This window comes from Emys orbicularis, chromosome 12 (assembly GCF_028017835.1).
Source record: "Emys orbicularis isolate rEmyOrb1 chromosome 12, rEmyOrb1.hap1, whole genome shotgun sequence".
Classification (NCBI taxonomy): domain Eukaryota; kingdom Metazoa; phylum Chordata; order Testudines; family Emydidae; genus Emys; species Emys orbicularis.
Window position 1 is genome coordinate 18,306,352 of NC_088694.1, and position 21,748 is coordinate 18,328,099.

At 45.0% G+C, this 21,748-nt stretch overlaps 1 protein-coding gene across 3 annotated transcripts in view; it reads left to right on the forward strand.

Annotated features, from left to right (window-relative positions):
* The first annotated feature begins 4,544 nt into the window (after positions 1-4,544).
* The window catches only part of SULF2 (sulfatase 2), a 97,641-nt gene continuing 80,437 nt past the window's right edge, over positions 4,545-21,748 (forward strand). For all 3 annotated transcript variants that reach the window (XM_065414417.1, XM_065414416.1, XM_065414418.1), the window contains exon 1: positions 4,545-4,719. In XM_065414417.1, coding sequence (XP_065270489.1) covers positions 4,545-4,719 — 175 coding nt within the window. The remainder of the gene's footprint in view (positions 4,720-21,748) is intronic.

The window sequence follows — 21,748 nt, forward strand, 5'->3', positions numbered from 1 at the left end:
TGGATCTGTGTTCTGTTAATAGAATAAACACACTAAAACAGCCCCTTCCCGTCAACATTTATAAATGTGACTTAGTGCAGGTTCTCAACCTTTTTCTTTCTGAGGCCCCCCCAACATGCTATAAAAACTCCAGGGCTCACCTGTGCCACAATAACTGGTTTTCTGCATGTAAAAGCCGGGACTGAAATCAGGGGGTAGCCAGGCAGTTGCCAGGGGCCCCCACAAAGCTACATTGCTCTGGCTTAAGCTTCAGCCTGGATAGTGGGACTCAGGGCCCTGGGCTTCAGTCCTATGTGGTGGGGCTTCAACTTTCTACTCTGGGCCCCAGTGAGTCTAATGCTGGCCCTGCTTGGTGCCCCCCCTGAAACCTGCTCACAGCCCCTCAGGGGGCCCCGGACTCCTGGTTGAGAACCACTGACTTAGTGGTAACATTCTGCATTACCACACAGGAGAACTGAGTTTGCCTGTGATCTTGCTCCCCAACTGGCAGGATCTTAAGAACAAGGGAGGCATCTGTATCCAATTCAGCCTATGAAGGAGGGAGTGATTTGTTACAGCAAATAGGGTGGTGGTGGGAGAACATTCTTCTTCTTTTCTTTATTTCCCTTCCCACCTCCCCTCACCCCCCGGGCCTCTCTGTGTTGGAGATGCTCACAGATTTACCGCAGCTCAGTTAGCTGTCTCTTCTGAAAGAAAAATGTCTAGGGTTTTGATGGTACTTGCATATAAACAGGGCTGATCAAACTTTGCTACATTTGGATGGGTAATTTAGGAGAAACTAAGGCTACATCTACACTACGGGGGGGGGTCGATTTAAGATACGCAAATTCAGCTACGCGAATAGCGTAGCTGAATTCGACGTATCGCAGCCGACTTACCCCGCTGTGAGGACGGCGGCAAAATCGACCTCCGCGGCTTCCCGTCGACGGCTCTTACTCCCACCTTCGCTGGTGGAGTAAGAGCGTCGATTCGGGGATCGATTGTCGCGTCCTGACGGGACGCGATAAATCGATCCCCGAGAGGTCGATTTCTACCCGCCGATTCAGGCGGGTAGTGTAGACCAGGCCTCAGAGGCACACCTAATTTCATAAGAAACAGCACAGATTAGAGCTGTCCCCATCTATTACATGGGAATGTGGCCTGCAGTGGCTACAAGTCTCAGCACATAGAGAACCAGATCACCTGGGCCACTGAGATAAAAATGCATCATTACACATAGATGCACCATATTAATGATGAAGGTAGATATGGCAGATGAAGGCAGACATTGTAAAATTCTATAAGCCCCTCTTTAGCCAACATTGATACACACAGTAAACCAAGCCTCCAAACAGGAATGGGAAAGAATTTTAATAACTGCTTTGCCTTTGACATATTGTTTCTCTTACCAAGTTCACTAATCATTAAAGAGACGTTCTCAGCTGTGACACTTTGCAAAGTATTGTCACAACTCATACACTACATCTGACCACTATGAATGTGAGATACTTCTGCTGCCATTTTATAAGCTACTTAAAGCTGTTAATTAGATTTCGCAGCAAATGTGGAGTAAGCAGTGGCCTATCTGTCTTGTATGAATACACACATTTCAGAAAATAGAGGGTTATTTTGTAAATTATGTTAATTTTTTTACCCAGTTATGAATATGAGTTTTGGACATAATTGTATACTTTGAGTTGGTTCCAGGGGGTATCTATGAGGAATTCTTATCCTGATAACAACAGGGACATAACATATGAGAATAGTTTGCCCCTCTCTGCTTCAGATGTTTAAAGATGAAAGTAATTATTTTGGTAGAGGTTGCCTGCTGAACTTAACATGCAATATTTTTCCTATTTTCTTGGAGAGAACCTTAACTTTATAACTGTAAATACATTTTTGTGGAGATACCTCTGTATAGGTTGTTTTTTCAATTTCAAAAATATACTAAGAATTTTATAGGAAGACGTAGTCCCTGGCTCAAAGGGTTTATTGTCTTAGGGGTGATGCAATGCATGAGGATAATAAATAGTAGGAAGGGAATGGGCAGGGGAGCGGAGAAGGGAAGAGGGTGCAACAGTGAGGTCATATGGTTATTCCCATGCATTTGTTTGAACGAAGAAAGAAAATGCAAGACACACTCATGCATAAATCCCATATCCAGTTGAGGGGGAAGGGAAGCATGGTCAGATACAACAGTAATAGACAGCCTTCAGTTGACTAGTCCCAAGCAAAAAATTAAATGATCCCTTGTAAATCCCATGTCTTCAGAAAAAAAACTGGCTATGTAATGGGAATGGACAGATCGTCAGTTTTGTGGGGTTTTGTTAATACACATTTCTGTTTATCAGAATTTTTGTGTCTTCAGGAGGGAATATCTCTACTAATGTGCACCGCCCAACCTTTGGATTCCTCCTCCCAAGTGAACAGCTCTAGGGTCTGCCTCTATCACTGCTCTTGACTTTCCCAAGTAGTAGCTGCACTGTGAAACTGGCATGATTCTTGCCTGTTTCACTGCTGCAGGCAGAATTCTGAACATGAGCAATGAAAACTGACAAGACTGGTCAGTGTGCACTCTGTCATAGCTTAGCAAAGCTCTGGGCAGAGCAGAGGTACAAGAGCAGTCAGCCTGCAGTTTTAGGAAGACTCCCCTCCTCCCCCCCCCCATAACCACACGGGCTAGAATTTGTTCTTTTAAATAAAATCTTAGATTCTGCAGAAATTGATTTAATTCACCCATGAATCCGTAAAGAAACTTGCTGGGGTGAATAATTAGGTTGACTTCTCAAGCCTGGTCTATGTATATGAATTGGGAAATAGCCCTTGCTAAATATTGCATCATAGTACAGCTAGATATCTGCTGGTTTAAATATAAGAATCTTGTGCTCCCCCCTCCCCCACCCCCCCCATGAGTGTAGAAACTGTGTGTAATTTCTCAGACCAGTGGTTTTGTCATGGCTTGAGAACAGTCTTAATCAAGGTTTATCCCAAGAAACAAATTCTGGTAGCAGTGATCCTATGATATTGCTATGAAATAATCTATTGGGGGAGGGAAAATTTCTAACTTGCTTTATGGACAGAACATTAAGCTTCTTTCACTGAGTAAAGCACACTGTGCTGGGCTTTTTCTACTCAGCCGCTTCTGGTCTTTACAAAAGGCAGATAGTTTCCCGTGTGTCACTTTTAATTGATTTCCACTGCACTATGTGAACTCACTGGCACAAGTCCAGAGAAAGCCGGTAGATAGGGAATTAATCAAAAATTGACTCATTGATCATTTGATGGGATGAAATAATTAGCTCTTGATATTCTCTGTATAGTTTCTTACGGGTACTTTGACTTCTATTAGCAAAAGAAAATTCCTTTAGGCCAGAAGATTATCAACCAGCATTGAAATTTAAGAAATGTCTAAATGTTCGTTCATCTGGGGCATGCCCCTGCTTGCTTAGAAATCAATAGGAGCTGTGCTGTTGATTCCAGTGGGAGCAGGAGCAGGGTCTTAGGGACTGATCCTGCAAACAGTTTTCCTCTGGACATAATCCTTACTGCCATGAGCAGTTCTAGGCAATAGGACAATTCTCAATGTGTCTAGTGATAAGAGTTTGCAGGATTAGGCCCTTAAATTTTAAATACAGAACATGCTTGTTTAGTACTTTAACAGAAAAACAACAACAGCAACACATTTCTGTAAATCCTCCATATCCATTTTGAAATAACATGACTGCCACCCACAAAGCCAGGAAGTTCAGAGTTAGTGCTGAAACACTAGCCTGAAATCATCCCACCATTTCTAGGCCCATGCAGCCAAATTCAGCCCTGGTATAAAGCGACATGCTTTCCAATTGAAATCTATGAGTTGCAGCAACTTATGCCAGATCTGAATTTGGCTTGTAATTCATGTCCGTTGTGACTTCACAAGACAAACTTACCGTTCACTCAATAGGTTTTACCACAATCTTGGTAAAAATCTCTATTTAGATACATTGTTCCTTTAAAGGTGATTTTTTTGACTCAGTAAATAAATTAGATCAGTCAGTACCCAGGGGGCCTTAAATTTACATTATGGATAAGTACCCTGCACTATTGTAGCTCACAGATCCAGTACTCCCAGTATATTGTTTTAATTTCTGATTAGTTGCACCTGGCTACATTTTTTTTTTAAAATAATTTTGTTAAAAAAAGAAATGTTTCTTTCCCTGCTGGGTTCCTTTAACTTTTTGCCAACTTCGGGCACTCAACAAAATGTCTCAAAAAATTTAGATAAACTTGCAAATTGTGAATGTTTCTACTTCTAACAGGTACCAAGATGAAAAACTGCAAGGACTTTGTTTCTCATTTAGGGGGCTTAGGGTATTTTAGGTATATGTGGACTTAGCCTTTTAAAAAGAACCTCCTTGTTCATTTGAAAGATTTTGATAAATGGGAACATTTATTTTATTTTTTTATTTATTGTTTTTGCATAAATGCTTACCTGCTTTCCCTCTCCCCACGTTAGATCTGCAAGTAAAGAGGAAATAGAAGACATTAACCCACCTTGTTTGGCGAGAACGCAAAATCAGCACAATATGGCACAGCCTAGCATTGTTCTTGGATTATTCATAATGACTGTTTTATCAATGCTGGATGGAAGTTCAGCTTTCCTATTAAATCAGCGTCTGAAGGGAAGATTTCAAAGGGACCGCAGAAACATCCGTCCAAACATCATTCTCGTTCTTACTGATGATCAGGATGTAGAACTTGGTAAGAGCCAAACAGAGTATTTTAGCTCATAGATGTGGCATTGCTTTTGTTTGGGGCTAGATTCTGCTCTCAGACACTCTAGTGTAAATGAACATTTTGACCAGTGCAGCAGAGAACAGGATCTAATCCCTAACCTGCAAATGAATTTTTTTCTGTGTAAAATGTACAATAGAAGGAACAAGTGGTAAAATACTGTAAAAACTTTTATCTGTACATGTAAAATATTTTCTAGTAATATGCTAACTCACTGACAGCAAATGTAACATCAGTTTAAGATTTGATACATTCTGTCTCTGGGGTTATATCCTGCTTTGGTAGGGAAACAAAACTCTGATTTTTAATGTTTATCTTCAATTTGCTTATTAATGTTATGTGCACAAGCTGAGAAGTTGCACACAAAGATGGTAGGTTTAGATACATAACTGGCTTTTCATGTAATTACCCAATTTCCTTGTGAAACTGCAGTATTTGAAGCACACATTGTTTTTTTTATCTCTAAATTCCGTTATTTAATAGTATTCCAAGAAATTAAAACTATTTTAGGGATTTTTCCCACGAAGATAAGTATTTGATTACTGCCAAGATCATTTAGGATCAGAAGATTCTACCTGCTTATCCAGCTCTGATCATCTGTTCCACTAGCTGAAGTTGTAATTGTTGAGGAAAGAAGATTAAGCAAAGAAAGTTTGTTTAATCTTAATGATTTGACATAACGATTAAGTTGAGAAGCTTGCTGAAAAATTAACCTATATCTTTGCAGAATGTTGTATATAGTGAGAAGCAATTACCAGAAAGCAGTTTTATAGGAGTAGTTTTTTAGGTACATTTATAAATGGATTTATGAAGCCCATGTCTGTTTAAAAGTTGAAGCGATAGAATCTGTTTTGTGTTTCTTTTGAGCGCTGTTAAAGCAAATTTCCAGTATAGTAGATGAGAAAACAAATTGTGGGGGAAAGGTGGAGCATTGTAGTAAAATGAAGGAACTTTGATTTCTGCAGGGACAGCTGCTGTTCTAAACCAAAAGTTTATGATGGCATCATGACAATGCTTTTATAGATACTTTCTTTTTATCAGTGTTTCTGCATGTCATAAGCTATATCCCAATCGTCACTTGTTTCAAAAGGTAATTAGAAAGTTTTCTGGTGTAACAGGATAAGAAATAAAATGTTAGTTTAAGTGAGGCAGGTTCCGAAGGGTTTTTTTGTTTGTTTGTTTTTTGGAGTGATGGTTATGTTTTTCACAATTAGACAGACCAGTTTCAATAATGCATATCCAAAAAAGCCAAGTACATTATCTCACAGTCTCATGTGACCAAAATCCAGAGGGTGGTCCTAAAAAATTTATCACTTTCTATTTTATGCCCGCCTGCCTGTCTCTGATGCAATTGTTAATGTCCTCTGGGCAGTATACTTCTTTTCTCAGGTAATCTGATGTCTCTTTCCAATTTCAAGCACAATGGGCATCTGTCCACACAAATTAGGGTCCGGCTGGAGAAAATGCATTTGATGAAGCTGAGATTTGATATTTATCATATTCCAATTAATGGCTTTGTGAGACCAGATGTTTGTTTGAGATCATTTTTTATTCTTAAATTGGCCAACTTTATCTATCCAAACTGCTGTTTATGAGTATTGGAGTTAATGCATTCAGGAACATGGAAACAAGATGTCAATTGCAGTTTGGTCTACAGATTGCAAATGCAAGCTAACAAAAATTTGGAAAACTGAGCACAGCGAAGATTACCAGTATTTCTGAGGAAATTTAGAAGGAAGCTGTGCTTTTGGTGGGCAGAGCTGGCATGTGAATTCTCATTTTGTTTTTCTGCTGAGATTGTTTTGTGGCTATTTCTGATGTGAAAGGAGAGAGGATACAATATCAGGCTCAAACAGCCTTCCCCTTATTTTAACCTAAGGTGTGTTTAACAATATAGCAGTAACAGGTGTGGTTTGCCAAAAGGAGATGCAGAGCATTCAGGAAAGGGGCTTAACTTCCCTTTTATTTGTTCTGCTGTTAATCATACTTTTTACTCAGGAAACCAAACCCTAACCATGGGTTGAAACAAGGGAGGGTTTGATGAAAAGACTGCATGATCCTTGGGTCAAAGGAGTTGGAATGTGCTGTGCTGGATATAAAGGAGAGAAGATAACTGCTTTCTTCTGACCTCTCAGAAGACCAAGGAAGAGTTTAGTCAACTATTGGAACAGGCATGCTTAGTGGCTTGTCTTCCTAATTATGAGAATTATACTGAGTAGTGAACAAGTTGGTATATGAGTAAGAAGAGGCGAAATATACTGGTGGTAGAAAAGGCTTAAATTACACCCAGAGATTAATTTTCCAATTAGATTAATGAGAATCCAAGCTATCCTAGTGCTGATGTCCAATGCATTATAAATCCCAGGATCTCCAGTTCAATTTGGACTGAGGTTTGGATATCCTATTACTGTAGTTACAATAGGTCAGTGGTTCTCAACCTGCAGACCGCTTGTGGCCCAATCAGCACACAGTTGCGGCCCACATGATATCCTCAGGGCCATAAATGGGGTGGGGCAGGAGGGGCACCTGCTGGGGCACAGAGCCGGTGGGAGGGGTGCAAAAATGGGGAGGTGCACGATCAGGCCTAACATGAGCCCCCCGACAGGATGAGGCCCAGTGACATCACCCCCCCCCCAGCAGGATTGGGCCTAGCAGCATCGGCAGGAGGCCAGGGTGATTAGCACCTCCCACCCTGCAGGATCATGGATCCAGTGACCTCCTCTGGAGCAGGCTCCCTGGCACTAGGACTGCAGCAACAGGCAGGGCAGGTTGCACAGCTGAGCTACCTGCAGTGGAGATTGGAAGCCAGCAGGTGTGGGGAGAGGTGCAGGGGCTATGGGGAGGGGGGTGCAGCCAGTGCATGGGGGACAGACTCTAGGTGGGTGGCTGGGGGCAGTGCCTGGATGGGGAGCTAGGTACTGGGGCACAGTCCCTGGATGAGGGGGTTGAATGCTGGGGGGGCAATCCTTGGGGGGGCTGGGGACAGTTGCTGGGGTAGGCTGGGGGGCAGTCCCTGGGTGGGGGACTGGATGCTGGAGGAGCCATTCCTGGGGGGTGGTGGAGGGCGGTTCTGATCTGGACAGAGTACCCAGTCTCTGCAGGACAAACACCATGAGCGACATGTAATGGAGGCTGGAAGAGGCTAAGCCTCCCCAAACCTCGTGCCGCTTGGGAGGAGGCGCAGTGGCAGATTTTGTGTGCCAACCCAGTGTTGGGGTGGTCTGGATGCTGGGAGGGACAGTCCCAGGGGGGTTGGGTGACGGGGGGCCATTCCCTGGCTGGGGGACAGTCTGGGGAGAGGCTTGGGGGCAGTCCCTGGGTGCAGGTGCTGTGTGCATGGGGGACAGTCCCTGGCTAGGGGGCTGTGTGTATGGGGGGGCTGAGTGCAAGGGGGCAGTTCTTGGCTGGGTACAGGGTGGGGCTGAGTGCATGGGGGGCACTCTTGCTAGACACTTGCCAGTGTTGAAATGAAAGGTACTATATCAGGGGTCGGCAACCTTTCGGAAGTGGTGTGCCGAGTCTTCATTTATTCACTCTAATTTAAGGTTTCGCATGCCTGTCATACATTTTAACTTTTTTGGAAGGTCTCTTTCTATAAGTGTATAATATATAACTAAACTATTATTTTATGTAAAGTAAATAAGGTTTTTAAAATGTTTAAGAAGCTTCATTTAAAATTAAATTAAAATGCAGAGCCCCCCGGACTGGTGGCCAGGACCCGGGCAGTGTGAGTGCCACTGAAAATCAGCTCGCGTGCCATAGGTTGCCTACCCCTGTACTATGTCAATCTGAATCATATTGCTGCCATATAACACATACTAAACCTTATTTTTTTGTAGATGTACAGATTGTGTGCGTGTGTGTGGATATGGCCCACATAACACACAGAGAGCTGCATATGTGGCCCACAATGGTAAATAGATTGAGAATTAGAGCCCTGCGTGGATTCAAATTTATATTCGTGGATATAAATCGGTTTTCATAGAACTGCAGGGCTCCCCTGGGAACCGCAGCAGTGAAAGGAGCAGAAACAGGCTGCTGCTGTCAGGAGCCAGCATCCCATGCTGGCAACTCCTCCGGCACAGCTGTAGCACCCCCCCCAGCCCTGCCCCCGTCCCTTCCACACAGCTGTCTGCGTCTCCAGTCTGGGAGTGTGTGCGCCTAGGGTGACCAGGTGTCCCAATTTTATAGGGACAGTCCCGATTTTTGGGGCTTCTTCTTATATAGGCTCCTATTACCCCCACCCTCGTCCCGATTTTTCACACTTGCTATCTGGTCACCCTATGTGTGCCGCTTGAACACAAGAGCGCAAACAGGGACAGCTGCCGCTGAGCCTGATGCCCGCCCCAGTGGGTGGGCTGGGGGCAGTACAGCCGCACTGGAGGAGCTGCCGGAGTGGAACGCTGGCTCCTGGAAGCGGCGGCCCCATGTTCTGCTCCTTTCGCCGCTGCGGTTATAAATTTGTATCCATGCAGGACTCCGTTGAGAACCACTGCGGTAGGTCATTGGGACCAGCTTACATAACTATCTCATTCATGGACAGAGAGAGACCTAGCTGCCTGGGAGATACAGTAACTCCTCGCTTAACGTTGTAGTTATGTTCCTGAAAAATGCGACTTAAAGCAAAACGATGTTAAGCAAATCCAATTTCCCCATAAGAATTAATGTAAATAGGGGGGTTAGGTTCCAGGGAAATGTTTTTCACCAGACAAAAGACTATATTATATAATATATATGCGCGCGCACACACACACACACACACACACTACAAGTTTTAAACAAACAATTTAATACTGTACACAGCAATGATGATTGTGAAGCTTGGTTGAGGTGGTGAAGTCAGAGGGTGGGATTTTTCCCAGGGAATGCCTGGCTGCTAAATGATGAACTAGCTTTTGGGTGAGCCCTCAAGGGTTAACCCATTGTTGTTAATGTAGCCTCACCCTGTACAAGGCAGCACTAATGGAGAGAGGGGAGACAGCATGGCAGACAGAGAGAGAGACCCTGTGTGAGAGAGAGAGATGCGCATTGCCCCTTTAAGTAGGCTTACCCCACCCTAAGTACATTGCCTTGTTAAGTAGATCAGCAAGGTGAGACAGCAGCTGCTCCCAGGAAGCTCCCTCCATCCTGAGCCCTGTCATGTCCCCCACCCTATGGAGATGGGGTAAGTGGGGTGCAGGAGCAGGGGGGAGGGGGACACCCTGACATTAGCCCCTCTTCTCTCCTCTCTCCCCCCCCCCCCCCGGGCACAGCAAGCAGGAGGCTCCGGGGAGCAGCTCCAAGGCAGAGGGCAGGAGCAGCACTTGGCAGTGGGGGGAGGGACAGCTGAACTGCTGGCAATTGATAGCCTGCTGGGTGGCTGCCGCACAGGGAACTTAGGGGAGCGGGGAGCTGATAGGGGGCGGGCTGCCTGTCCACCCTGGTTCCAAGACCCCACCAGCTAGCTCCAATGGGCTGCTCTTCCTGCAAGCAGTGGACAAAGCAGGCAGCTGCCAAACGACATTATAAGCAGGGCCGGCTCCAGGAACCAGCTGAGCAAGCTGGTGCTTGGGGCGGCAGATTGTTGGAGGCGGCATTCTGCCCAATCCTAGGGCGGCATGGCCGCTTTTTTTTTTTTTTTTTTTTTCCCCCGCTCCGGCCGCCCCTGCAGGGCATTCCTCTTCCTTCTCTCCCTGCCGACCGGAGCGGAGCCCTCGCGGCAGGCGGCAGGAGGCGGCGCAGCGGGAGGGGCCGCGTGGCAGCGCCCCTGCTGTAGCCCTGGCCGCCCCCCTTCTCTCTCTCCCGCCCGCTCCCTTCCCCCCCCCCCCCCAGCCGGTCCCCCTGCACCCGCGCAGGTGTTTTTTTTTTTTTGCTTTGCCGTTCTGGCCGCCCCGTTTTGGGGCGGGGGGGGGGGAGGGGGTTGTGGTTTTTTTTTTGCTTGGGGCGGCCAAAAAGCCAGAGCCGGCCCTGATTATAAGGGAGCATTGCACAACTTTAAACAAGCATGTTCTCTAATTGATCAGCAACATAACAACGAAACAACCGGGACAACTTTAAGTGAGGAGTTACTGTTCTTTATTCGTGTTAGTGAGCTCTGAGTAACCTGTTAATATATGTCCCATTGAATAAGTACAAATCTGGCGCAAGAAGACAATGTGCTTGGCAGTTTTCCTACATAGGGAGAGGTGATCTGTTAGCAGCTTTTAAAAGAAAGAAGCACAAAGAGGGAAAATTGGGGGAAATAGTATGTAAGATGGAAACAGAAATAGAAAGCAAGCGCAAGGTTTGAGAGCATTCATTAAAATTCCAGAGGTTGAATAGACATGTCCACCTACAGGTATCTCTCAAATTTAGCTTCAAAACAGATGAAGTCACTTGGAGATTAATTCAAGCTCTTTAACAAGTGTAGCTGCCAAACACTGATATTAATTGCATGATCTCTGACAATAAAATGCTAGTTAATGAAACATTCAATATTAGATCTTCAAACAGCTGCTAAAGTTATTTATTTATGTTGAGCAAGTTTCTACTATTGGCTTATACTGAAGAATTCACAATAAATCCTGCTCCTGCAGACAATCATTTAAATTCGTATACAGGATTTTTATATTTCCCTTTTCAATATTTATATCTTTTAAAGATGTTAATGTATTTTAACACCTAAAGGGAAATCTAATCTTTAATATTACACACCATTATTGGTTAGCTGGAGAGACTTGACTGGATCCCACTATCATAGTACAGGAAAGTAGTTTCTCATGGACTAATATTTGAATGCTTGTATGACTAATACTCTGTATTTGTGCTGCAATCATATCTTTTGCAAAATGTGATCACAGAGTTAAACTTTGCTATGGGTATGTAATAGTGAATGTACTTGGACAAGTCTCTAGAAGAAGGTCCAGTCATAGTGTGAATATTTAATAAATACAAGCAAGCAGGGGATGTGTGGGAAACAGTATGCAGTGAGGCATATTTTTAAGGCGTGGCAAAATGTGTGTGCAAAAACATGTGCAGTAGTATGCACAAAAAACCTGCGTTTGTGTGTTTGAATCTCTTATAATTACCTGTCTTTTCTATAGTCTTCAGGCTTGTGCACAAATGCCAGTTGTCATAGGAAATGTGAGGTTTTAAGAAGCACACGTTACAGCCTGCTCAGTTATTGTTTCAGTACAACAAAGCCCTCTTTCTTAATATGCCCTGCCATGCAGCAGTATTTGAAGAACTTTTGAAAAATGTCCTACATGCACACTCCTGGGATCTAGTGCTTCTATCGGCCGTACCATATATACTTCCTTTGCACTTTTCCTCATAATCTTTGGATGGATAATAGAGCCCTTCTGTGAAATGCATTTCTCAGATTCATTATATCCCTGAAAGATGTTGCAGGGCTCATCATAAGACCACCATCTACTCTGAATGTTAAATTGTGCTACTGAAGATCCCTACAGTTGTCATCTTAATATGTATGCTTCCGGGTACCTGGGATGTCTGCATCTCTGTTCTGACCATTTTAGCTCTTCTGTTCTCCATTTACAGTGGAGGAGACAATAAGGGGCTCTCTGACACATAATGCAGGGAAAGCTTCGTTCTCAGATGGTAGGGGATAATTATTAGTACACAAACAGAGTTGTAAAAACGGAGTGACTTCTCAGTGTCTGCCACAGAGCTTGCACAGTTTTGGGGTATGTCTACATTACGAGAGTAGTTCGATTTTACTTAAATCGAATATGTGGAATCGATATTACAAAGTCGAACGTGTGTGTCCACACTAAGGACAGTAATTTGACTTTGTGAGTCCACACTAACGGGGCAAGCATCGACATTGGAAGCGGTGCACTGTGGGCAGCTATCCCACAGTTCCCGCAGTCCCCGCTGCCCATTGGAATTCTGGGTCGAGCCCCCAATGCCTTCTGGGGAAAAAAATGTGTCGAGGGTGGTTTTGGGTAACTGTCGTCATCCAACCGTCACTCCCGCCCTCCCTCCCTGAAAGTGCCGGCGGGAAATCAGTTCGCGCACTTTTCTGGTCAGTGACAGCGCGGACGCCACAGCACTGCGAGCATGGATCCCGCTGCGACAATCGCTGCAGTTATGGCCGTTGTCAACACCTCGCACCTTATCATCCACCTTTCCCAGAGGCAGATGCTGAGAAATCGGGCGAGGAGGCTACGGCAGCGCGGTGAGGACCTGAAGTCTGAGAGTGGCACAGACCTGTCACAAAGCACGGGACCCCGCGCCGAGGACATCATGGTGGCAATGGGTCATGTTGATGTTGTGGAACGGCGATTCTGGGCCCGGGAAGCAAGCACGGACTGGTGGGACCGCATAGTGCTGCAGGTCTGGGATGAATCACAGTGGCTGCGAAACTTTCACATGCGGAAGGGGACTTTCCTGGAACTTTGTGAGTTGCTGTCCCCTGCCCTGAAGCGCAAGGACACCCGGATGCGAGCAGCCCTGACTGTCCAGAAGCGAGTGGCCATAGCCCTCTGGAAGCTTGCAACGCCAGACAGCTACCAGTCAGTCGCGAACCACTTTGGCTAGGCAAATCTACCGTGGGGGTGGTTGTGATGCAAGTAGCCAACGCAATCGTTGAGCTACTGCTCTCAAAGGTAGTGACCCTGGGAAACGTGGAGGTCATCATAGATGGCTTCGCCGCGATGGGATTCCCAAACTGCGGTGGGGCTATAGATGGAACTCACATCCCTATCCTGGGACCGGACCACCAGGCCAGCCAGTACATTAACCGAAAGGGCTACTTTTCAATGGTGCTGCAAGCACTGGTGGACCATAGGGGACGTTTTACAAACATCAACATCGGATGGCCGGGCAAGGTTCATGACGCTCGTGTTTTCAGGAACTCTGGTCTGTTTAGACGGCTGCAGGAAGGTATTTACTTCCCGGACCACAAAATAACTCTTGGGGATGTGGAGATGCCTATAGTCATCCTCGGGGACCCAGCCTACCCGCTAATGCCCTGGCTCATGAAGCCCTATACAGGCGCCCTGGACACTGAAAAAGAACTCTTCAACTACCGGCTGAGCAAGTGCAGAATGGTGGTGGAGTGTGCTTTTGGACGTCTCAAGGGGAGAACCTTACTGACTCGCTCTGATCTCAGTGAAACCAATATCCCCATTGTTATTGCAGCTTGCTGTGTGCTCCACAATCTGTGTGAGAGCAAGGGGGAGACCTTTATGGCGGGGTGGGAGGTTGAGACGAATAGCCTGGCTGCTGATTACGCCCAGCCAGACAGCCGGGCGATTAGAAGAGCCCAGTGGGACGCGCTGTGCATCCGGGAGGCTTTGAAAGCTAGGTTCCTGAGTGAGCAGGGTAACCTGTGACTATTAAGTTTGTTTACAGAGAAGCTGAACCTGCCCCCGTTTCTTTACCCAGTAAATGTTCACTATCCTCTCCAGTTACATACCCCGTTCACCCCGTTCCCCCCCTTCCAACACACGTTTAAAAATAAAATCACTTGAAATTTGTTAATGAACACCGTTTTCTTTACTACTGTTTTCGCGGTAAAGTGTTGAACCTGGGACGCAGACTGTGGTGGGGAGCGGGTGTAGTGTAGTGATGCAAAGGACGCTTCTAAACTCCAGGAATGACAGGCTCCGCACTGGTGGACTGGTTGTTTCAACGGAGCCTGCCACCCCTCCTGTTCGGGACTCTGTGTGTGGGGGCTATGTGACTTTGTGGCAGGGGGAGGACGGTTACAGATCCCCTGCTGCGTGGCTCTGTGATCCAGGATAAGGACCGCTGCATAAGATCTCTAACCACCCTCTCCCGCCACAAAGTCACATAGCCCCCCCCACACAGAACATGAAAACCACCTCCCAGACTGACCAGGGTAACTAGTGACTGCAATGTGTGTGTGCCCTGCTGCTGAACCTGCCCCCGCGTCTGTACCCTGGTAAAGGTGACTGTCCTGTCCAATTACCAACCCCCTTCCCCCCCTTCAAACAGACTCTCCTCTAAAAGAACATGATGGAAACAGTAATTAACAGAAACGTATTTTTTATTAGCAACTACACATGAAACTGGGGGATGAAACTGGGACGGGGGCTTGGGTGAGGCGGGAAGGAAAGGACTTATCAAATTTTGGGGAATGAGAGCCTTCTGGTACTTGAGCAGTCTGCAGGGGTGGAGTGAGAGTTTTCACGGACTCTGCCGCCCCTCCTTCTTGGGACTTTGGGTGAGGGGGGTATGGGACTTTGTGGCGGGGGAGGGCGGTTAGAGATAGACTGCAGCGGGGCTCTGTCCTCCTGCCTCCGGTCCTGCAGAACATCCACAAGGCGCCGGAGCGTGTCCATTTGCTCCCTCATTAGTCCAAGCAGCGTTTGAGTCGCCTGCTGGTCTTCCTGCCGCCACCTCTCCTCCCGTTCCATGTGTGATCGGTGGATTTGGGACAAGTTCTCCCTCCGCTGGGTCTGCTGGGCTGCCTGGGCTCGGGAGCAGCCCATAAGTTCCGAGAACATGTCCTCCCGTGTCCTCTTCTTCCTACGCCTAATCTGCGCTAGCCTCTGGGAGTGTGATGCCAGGGTAGGTCGGGAGACAGTCGCAGCTGTGGGATGGGAAAAAGGGAGTGAATTCCTCAGAAAGATAAAATTTTTTGTGAACAAAGAACATAGTCTTTCTCTGTGAACAAGACCATGCACAGCACCTATCACATGCGCACTCAGGACAAGGTCGAATTTTCGGCCTTCGCATTCAGTGCCTGGGGTCTTGCAGTGCAGATCAGACAAGCGGGACAGGACAGCGGAATTTGGGTAACAGGCTGACATGGTAAGCCGTAGACTTGTGGCTGCTTAAAACTTTAATAATAGCACTGGCCTCCTTTCACGTTCAAAGCAATGCCAGTCCCTGCTGCCAGCAATCCGGCAAGCATGAACTCTGCCCCTGTCCCACCCCCTCGCGGCTGTCCCAGGGAAAGATCCCCGTATGCTGCTCCTCTCCCGCCTCCACCGCGTGGCTGTAAACTGCCGGTTACAGTTCTGTAAAGGAACAGGCAAGCAGTCCCAATACTAACATTCCCCTACCTAATTCAAAGCAGGTCACCATGAGCGACATCACTCTGATGAGGATTTCAGAGACGGAGAAAGAAAGAATGCTTCGGGAAAGCCTGCAAAGACCAGGGCCGTATGCCGCCATGCTCTGCAAGGCAATGATACCCGAGTACTTGATTGTCTCCTGGCGCGGAAACGTTTCCTACCACGGAGGACCCAATAAGGCCGCTCTCCCCAGGAACCTGATGCAAAGGCTTTCCAATTACCTCCAGGAGAGCTTCGTGGAGATGTCCCAGGAGGATTTCTGCTCTATCCCCGGACATATAGACCGGATTTTACTGTAGCTGCACTGGCAGGGACTAAACAGTAGAGTGCCTAGGGCAAAACAATCATGCTAAAGCGGACATTGTTAGATTTTTTTTCAGTAGTTGCACTGCCAAGGACTGAAACGTTAAGCGCCTAGGGCAAAGTAATCATGAAAAACCCATTGTTAATATTGTTAATATTCCTGTTCTGTTAAAAATAAATATTTACATGTTTAAAACACTTACCGACTGATCCTTCCCCTGATTCTGTGTCCGGGTTAACGCCTGGGGATGGTTGGTAGGGGATCTCTGTAAGGGTGATGAAGAGATCCTGGCTGTCGGGGAAATCAGCGTTGTAAGCGCTGTCGACTGCCTCGTCCTCCTCATCTCCTTCCTCATCTTCCCCGTCCGCTAACATGTCCGAGGAACCGGCCGTCGACAATATCCCATCCTCAGAGTCCACGGTCAGTGGTGGGGTAGTGGTGGCGGCCGCTCCTAGGATGGAATGCAGTGCCTCGTAGAAACGGGATGTCTGGGGCTGGGATCCGGAGCATCCGTTTGCCTCTTTGGTCTTCTGGTAGCCTTGTCTCAGCTCCTTGATTTTCACGCGGCACTGCGTTGCATCCCGGCTGTATCCTCTCTCTGCCATGGCTTTAGAGATCTTCTCGTAGATCTTTGCATTCCGTCTTTTCGATCGCGGCTCGGAAAGCACGGACTCATCGCCCCACACAGCGATGAGATCCAAGACTTCCCGATCAGTCCATGCTGGGGCCCTCTTTCTATTCTGAGATTGCATGGCCATCTCTGCTGGAGAGCTCTGCATCGTTGCCAGTGCAGCTGAGCTCGCCACGATGTCCAAACAGGAAATGAGATTCAAACTGCCCAGACAGGAAAAGGAATTCAAATTTTCCCGGGGCTTTTCCTGTGTGGCTGGTCAGAGCATCCGAGCTCGGACTGCTGTCCAGAGCGTCAACAGAGTGGTGCACTGTGGGATAGCTCCCGGAGCTATTAGCGTCGATTTCCATCCACACCTAGCCTAATTCGACATGGCCATGTCGAATTTAGCGCTACTCCCCTCGTAGGGGAGGAGTACAGAAGTCGAATTTAAGAGACCTCTATGTCGAACTAAATAGCTTCGTTGTGTGGACGGGTGCAGAGTTAATTCGATGTAACGGTGCTAAATTCGACATAAACTCTTAGTGTAGACCAGGCCTTGTAGTGTTTCCTCAATGTCAAGGCCTCACTCAAAGTCTGTAGAGAGTTTGTCTGTGAATTTTCCACATTATAATATTAGTCTAAACAGTGACAGCAGCAGTAGAATAAACTCTGAAGCGAGATCAAGCAAAACAAGTTGTTGCAGCTGATGTCACAGGAAGTCCAAACAGAACTTCAGCCTAGTACTATATACCTTTTATGCTTCTCTTTGTCTACTGGACAGCTGGATGCATCAACTAGATGACGCTCAGCAAATCTTTCACCATAGATTTTCTTACAGTTCTCCAAAAAGCACACAGTTACAGATAAGGCAACTTTATTATCTATGATTTTAGACTTGTAACAGACCTTTTTCTGAATAAAATGTTGACACTTCAAAGCATAACCTCTCTTAGCACATCAGAATCTAACTAATGAAATCCCGGAAGGTTTTCCCACTCGAGAGAAGATGGTTTGCAGAGATTCCAATCACTGATTAACACACAAGTGATGTTCTGCCATAGAAGAATATAATTTCTATTTTCCTTTAATGTCACCAAGTTTGTGTTGGAGGCAGGACGAAGAAAATAAATTTTGGTTGGCTGGCTCAGTGTTGTTCTAAAATATTTAAAGCTGGCCTACTTAAGATTGCATGGAAGGGTATGCTTGGTTTTTGCCTTCCACTGATCTGTCACTCTGCATTATTTCTCAAGCTGGGGAAGCAGATTAGATCATATGTTTTTGTATTAAAGACTGTTGATATATAGGGTCTTGTCATTGCAGCAGTTTTATTAAAGAAGGTTACTGTCCCCAAGGGGAGACTTAACATGTAGGGTTATTTATGCACAGATGCCTCTGTCATTTAAAGGGGTTGTTAAAATTGTATTCTAATAGTGGAATGACAAAACATTCCTTCAGCCTGCTTTATTTATTTTTGAATTAGCTCATAAGACAGAGCAGTGCTAACATTTGCAGTTTTTGAGCTCACATACAGTAAAACTGGCTGTTATAATTTTAACTGAAGTTAGAGGCTTTGAAGAGGGATGCTGCTCCCAAAGTACAAACTTTTCTATTTTGTGATTATAAAAAAGATCTTGTCTATTTTTTTAAGATACTTCTTTTTAGTATGTGCGGTATAACAGGTTCTTTTACAGGGGAGTCAGTCTTACAAATGGCTTTTCATTCCTGTGATGAAGAATTACAAAAATGAGTTCTGATTAGCTGAAAAGGTTCCTAACAAAAACATTATTTTTGTCTTCAAACAAAATGATCTCAAGAAATCTAATGCCGTGGTAATTTTAAGATGAAAAGACTTGCAGTAGAAATTTTCCTTCATGGAACCAGGGAGTCAGATTTCCTACATGGATTGCAACCATTCTCACCACCCTTTAGATTTTGAGTCATGGTTGTATCAATGTGCCCTGTATCAAATCAACTCACTGTTGCAATTTCATAATGAAATCCCTTCCTAAAGAGCTTAGAAGAAACCTAAACCCATTATTGACAGAAACAATGTACAGTTTGAGCCAGATGGTTGCAGGATACATTGATTAAAGCTGAACTATTAATCCAACTCAACCTTGGATAAGTTAGCCCCAGATCCACTCCAACATGAAACCTTATGCTAATCCTGATATTGTCTGTAAGGTACTTTGCTCCCATTCATAACAGAAAGGGTTTGATAATATGTAAAGTTTTTTATTTATTTGGGATTTTTTTTAAGTGCATGTTGTGCTAGGGGCAGGTGCCAATTAAACTTCCTTCTAGATCAGGTATAGTCCAAGCAGCAGCAGTGCAAGTTTTCCCCATCAATATGCTTTAATTCTAATCTAGAGGGACCACGTTTACGAGTCAGAGGGAAACTCATTCTCCATGTCTTTTCAATCCTTGATTTCTCTGCACAGAGAGACAATGAGTGCCAATAGTGATGGTGGCTTCTTTGAAGTGGATGCCTCCCCACCAGGAACTGGATTGAGTCCAGAGGAATATGTCCCTTAGGAAACAGGGTGGCCATTGATAACAGTGGTTATCTGTAACATACCTTGGTCATTGTTGATCTTGATTGTATTTGAACAACTGAAGGAAGGAATGAGAGCAGCAGAATAAGGACAATTGACTTCAAAAAAGCAGACTTTAACAAACTCAGAGAACTGGTAGTTAAGGTCCCATGAGAACAAAATCTAAGGGAAAAAAGGAGTTCAGGAGAGTTGACAGTTTCTTAAAGAGACTATATAAAAGGCAAAAATGCAAACTATCCCGATATGAAGGAAAGATCGGAAGACGAGGAAGAGTCCAATATGGCTCCATCAGGAGTTCTTTAATGACCTGAAAATCAAAAAGGATTCCTACCAAAAAGTGGAAACATGGATGAATTGCTATGGAGGAGTACAAAAGAATAGCTCAAGAATATAGGGACAAAATCAGAAAGACTAAGGCATAAAATGAGTTACCCCTAGGAAGGAACATAAAAGGTAAGAAGAAGAGGTTCTTTAAATACATTAGGAGCAAGAGAAAGACAAAGGGGAGTATAGGTCCTCTACTTAGCAGAAAAGGAGAGCTAATAAGTGATGACATCAAGAATGCTGAGGTGTTTAATATATCTGGTTTGCTTCAGTCTTCACTGAAAAGGTTAATTCTGGCCAGATGCTTAACACAAATAATATTAACAACAAGGGGAAAGGAGTGCAAGCCAAAATAGGGCAAGAACAGGTTAAAGATCATTTAGCTAAGTTAGATGTATTCAAGGTGGCAGGACCTGCTGAAATTCATCCTAGGGTATTTAAGGAACTAGCTGAAGCAACCTCAGAACCGTTAGCAATTATCTTCAAGACCTCATGGAGGGCAGGTAAAGTCCTAGAAGACTGGAGAAGGGCAAACATAGTACCAGTCTTTAAAAAGGGGAACAAAGAGGATCTGGGGAACTATAGACCAGTCAGCCTAACTTTGATACCTGGAAAAATACTGGAACAAATTATTAAACAATCAGTTTGTAAGCACCTAGAGGATAATAGGGTTATAAGGAATAGCCAGCATGGATTTGTCAAGAACAAATCATGCCAAACCAACCTATTTTCCTTCTTTGACAGAATTACAGCTTTAGTGGATGGGGGGAAGCGGTAGATGTGATGTATCTTGATTTTAGTATGGCTTTTGATACAGTTCCACATGACATTCTCATAAGCAAACTAGGGAAATGCAGACTAGATGAAATTACTATAAGATGGCTGCATAACTGGTTGAAGGAATATACTCAAAAAGTAGTTATCAATGGTTCAGAGTCAGACTGGTAGGGCATATCTAATGGTGTCCCGCAGGGATCGGTCTTGGGTTTGATACTATAAAATAATTTCATTAATGACTTGGATTAGTGAAGTGGAGAGTATGCTGATAAAATTTGCAGATGACACCAAGCTGGATGGGGTAGCAAGCACTTTGGATGAGATGATTGGAATTCAAAATGACCTTGACAAATTGGAGAATTGATCTGAAATCAACAATATGAAATTCAATTGTAAGTGTGAAGTACTTCACTTAGGAAGGAAAAATTGAATGCACAACTACAAATGGGGAATAACTGGCTAGGCAGTAGTGCTGCTGAAAAGGGTATAGATTACAGTGGATCACAAGTTGAATATGAGTCAACAATATGATGCAGTTGTGAAAAAGGTTATCATTCAGAAGTGCATTAACAGGAGTGTCATGTAAGACACAGGAGGCAGTTGTCCCACTTTACTGAACATTGGTGAGACCTCACCTGGAGTTCTGTGTTCAGTTCTGGGCACCACGTTTTAGGAAAGATGTGAACAAATTGGAGAGAGTGCAGTAGAGAGAAATAAAAATGATCAAAAGTTTAGAAAAACTGACATGAGAAAAGGTTAAAAAATCTGGGCATGATTTAATCTCTAGAAAAGACTGATAACAGTCTTCAAAATGTTAAAGGGCTGCTATAAAGAAGACTGTGATCAGTTGTTCTCCATGTTCACTGAAGGTAGGACAAGAAGTAATTGGCTTAATCTTCAGCAAGGGAGATTTAGGTTAGATATTAGGAAAACCTTTCTAACTATAAGGATAGTTAAGCTCTGGAATAGGCTTCCAAGGGAGGTTGTGGATTCCCCATCATTAAGTACATAAGAACGCCCATACTGGGTCAGACCAAAGGTCCGTCTAGCCCAGTATCCTGTCATCCAACAGTGGCCAATGCCAGGTGCCCTAGAGGGAATGGACAGAACAGGTAATCATCAAGTGATCCATCCCATCGCCCATTCCCAGCTTCTAGCAAACAGAGGCTAGGGACACCATACCTGTCCATCCTAGCTAATAGCCATTGACGGACCTATCCTACATGAACTTATCTAGTTCTTTTTTGGAGGTCTTTAAGAACAGATTGAACGAACACCTGCCAGGGATGGTCTAGGTCTATTTGGTCTTGCCTCAGTACAAGGGGCTGGACTTGATGACCGCTCAAGGTCCCTTCCAGCCCTACATTTATAATCTTCTAGTAAGAATCTATAATCT